This window comes from Microchirus variegatus (genome assembly GCF_963457635.1).
Source record: "Microchirus variegatus genome assembly, chromosome: 8".
NCBI classification, from domain to species: Eukaryota; Metazoa; Chordata; class Actinopteri; order Pleuronectiformes; family Soleidae; genus Microchirus; species Microchirus variegatus.
The window spans coordinates 32,497,315-32,499,814 of NC_139809.1; the positions used below are offsets into that span (position 1 = coordinate 32,497,315).

The window sequence follows — 2,500 nt, forward strand, 5'->3', positions numbered from 1 at the left end:
GTGTGTGTGTGTGTGTGTGTGTCTGCAGACCTGAACACCAGGATCAGTGTATCATTGTGTGTGTGTGTGTGTGTGTGTGTGTGTGTGTGTGTCTGCAGACCTGAACACCAGGATCAGTGTATCATTGTGTGTGTGTGTGTGTGTGTCTGCAGACCTGAACACCAGGATCAGTGTATCACAGCTCTATGGCAGCAGTCAGGCCGTGTCAGTCGTGTGTCAGGCGGTCGCTCACATGGCCATGAACAGAGGTCAGCTCTGCAGAGACATGATCATCCTGCAGAAGATCTACCTGCTCTGTGGGGACAACGTATGTACACACACACACACGCAGAGACACACACAGACACACAGAGAGACACACACACACACACACACACACACACACACACACACACACACACACACAGTCACTCACTCACTCACACTCACACTCACACACACACACTCTCACACACAGACACACACACACAGAGACACACACACTCACTCACACTCTCACTCACACACACACACACACACACACACACACACTCACACACACACTCACATACACACTCTCACACACACACAGTGATGTCACTGTGTGTGTGTGTGTTCATCAGGTGTTTCCAGGGGGCGGGGCTAACCTGCTGCAGCTCCAGCAGGACCTGATCCCTCGCAGCGTTCAGCTCCTCTCGTCCTATCACGTCCTCCAACACATCAGTCAGAGCCTGGCGTCCTCTGTCCCTGTGGACATCATGTGAGTGTGTGTGTGTGTGTGTCTGTCCCTGTGGACATTATGTGAGTGTGTGTGTGTGTGTCTGTCCCTGTGGACATTATGTGAGTGTGTGTGTGTGTCTGTCCCTGTGGACATCATGTGAGTGTGTGTGTGTGTGTCTGTCCCTGTGGACATTATGTGAGTGTGTGTGTGTGTCTGTCCCTGTGGACATCATGTGAGTGTGTGTGTGTGTGTGTCTGTCCCTGTGGACATTATGTGAGTGTGTGTGTGTGTGTCTGTCCCTGTGGACATTATGTGAGTGTGTGTGTGTGTGTCTGTCCCTGTGGACATCATGTGAGTGTGTGTGTGTGTGTCTGTCCCTGTGGACATTATGTGAGTGTGTGTGTGTGTGTGTCTGTCCCTGTGGACATCATGTGAGTGTGTGTGTGTGTGTCTGTCCCTGTGGACATCATGTGAGTGTGTGTGTGTGTGTGTGTCTGTCCCTGTGGACATCATGTGAGTGTGTGTGTGTCTGTCCCTGTGGACATCGTGTGTGTGTGTGTGTGTCTGTCCCTGTGGACATCATGTGAGTGTGTGTGTGTGTGTCTGTCCCTGTGGACATCGTGTGTGTGTGTGTCTGTCCCTGTGGACATCGTGTGTGTGTGTGTGTGTGTGTGTGTGTGTGTGTGAGATGACGACCTGTGAGTTGACCTTTGACCTCTGTGTTTCAGAGACTCTAATCTGCAGCACCTCACTGTGTTGGAGTTGTGTGACTCTCACACACCTCTGTCCAGCAACATGTCAGGTTAGTGTGTGTGTCTGTGTGTGTTTTCAGTGTTGTGTGTCTGTTTTCAATGTTGTGTGTCTGTGTGTGTTTTCAATTGTGTGTCTATTTTCAGTGATGTGTGTGTGTGTCATTAATTGTCATCGGGACAATCAATATTCTAGTGTTAGTAGTGTCTGTGTGTGTGTTTTCAGTTGTGTGTCTGTGTGTGTGTTTTCAGTTGTGTGTCTGTGTGTGTTTTCACAGTTGTGTGTCTGTCTGTGTGTTTTCACAGTTGTGTGTCTGTCTGTGTGTTTTCACAGTTGTGTGTCTGTGTGTGTGTTTTCAATTGTGTGTCTATTTTCAGTGATGTGTGTGTGTCATTAATTGTCATCGGGACAATCAATATTCTAGTGTTAGTAGTGTCTGTGTGTGTGTTTTCAGTTGTGTGTGTGTGTGTGTTTTCAGTTGTGTGTCTGTGTGTGTTTTCAGTTGTGTGTCTGTGTGTGTGTTTTCACAGTTGTGTGTCTGTGTGTGTATTTTCACAGTTGTGTGTCTGTGTGTGTTTTCACAGTTGTGTGTGTGTTTTCACAGTTGTGTGTCAGTGTGTGTTTTCACAGTTGTGTGTCTGTATGTGTCAGTGTGTGTGTTTTCACAGTTGTGTGTCTGTATGTGGGTTTTCACAGTTGTGTGTCTGTGTGTGTCAGTGTGTGTGTTTTCACAGTTGTGTGTGTGTGTCTGTGTGTGTCAGTGTGTGTGTTTTCACAGTTGTGTGTGTGTGTGTGTGTGTGTTTTAGCGCTCAGTCCTCAGACAGTCCTAGAGCTCTTCTATCAAACCGTGGCGAGGAAACTGATCCTGTGTCAGCTGGACTGTGATCAGCTGGACTGGAGTCACATGATCTCCAGCGTCGTCCAACTGTTGGCTCAGCTGCTGTATCCTTCAAACACTCAGTGTAGTGAGTGACTGTGTCCAGCAGAGGGCAGTGTGAGCATCAGCCAATCACAGCACAGCCTTTGAAGTTCAACCGTGTCCAGTTGGC

The 2,500-nt window shown here is 48.4% G+C and overlaps 1 protein-coding gene across 2 annotated transcripts in view; it reads left to right on the plus strand.

Moving 5' to 3' along the window:
• The window catches only part of nup160 (nucleoporin 160), an 18,834-nt gene that overhangs the window by 8,675 nt on the left and 7,659 nt on the right, over positions 1-2,500 (plus strand). For both annotated transcript variants that reach the window (XM_083893459.1, XM_083893460.1), the window contains exons 15-18: positions 153-307; positions 603-739; positions 1,429-1,502; positions 2,258-2,393. In XM_083893459.1, coding sequence (XP_083749585.1) covers positions 153-307; positions 603-739; positions 1,429-1,502; positions 2,258-2,393 — 502 coding nt within the window. The remainder of the gene's footprint in view (positions 1-152; positions 308-602; positions 740-1,428; positions 1,503-2,257; positions 2,394-2,500) is intronic.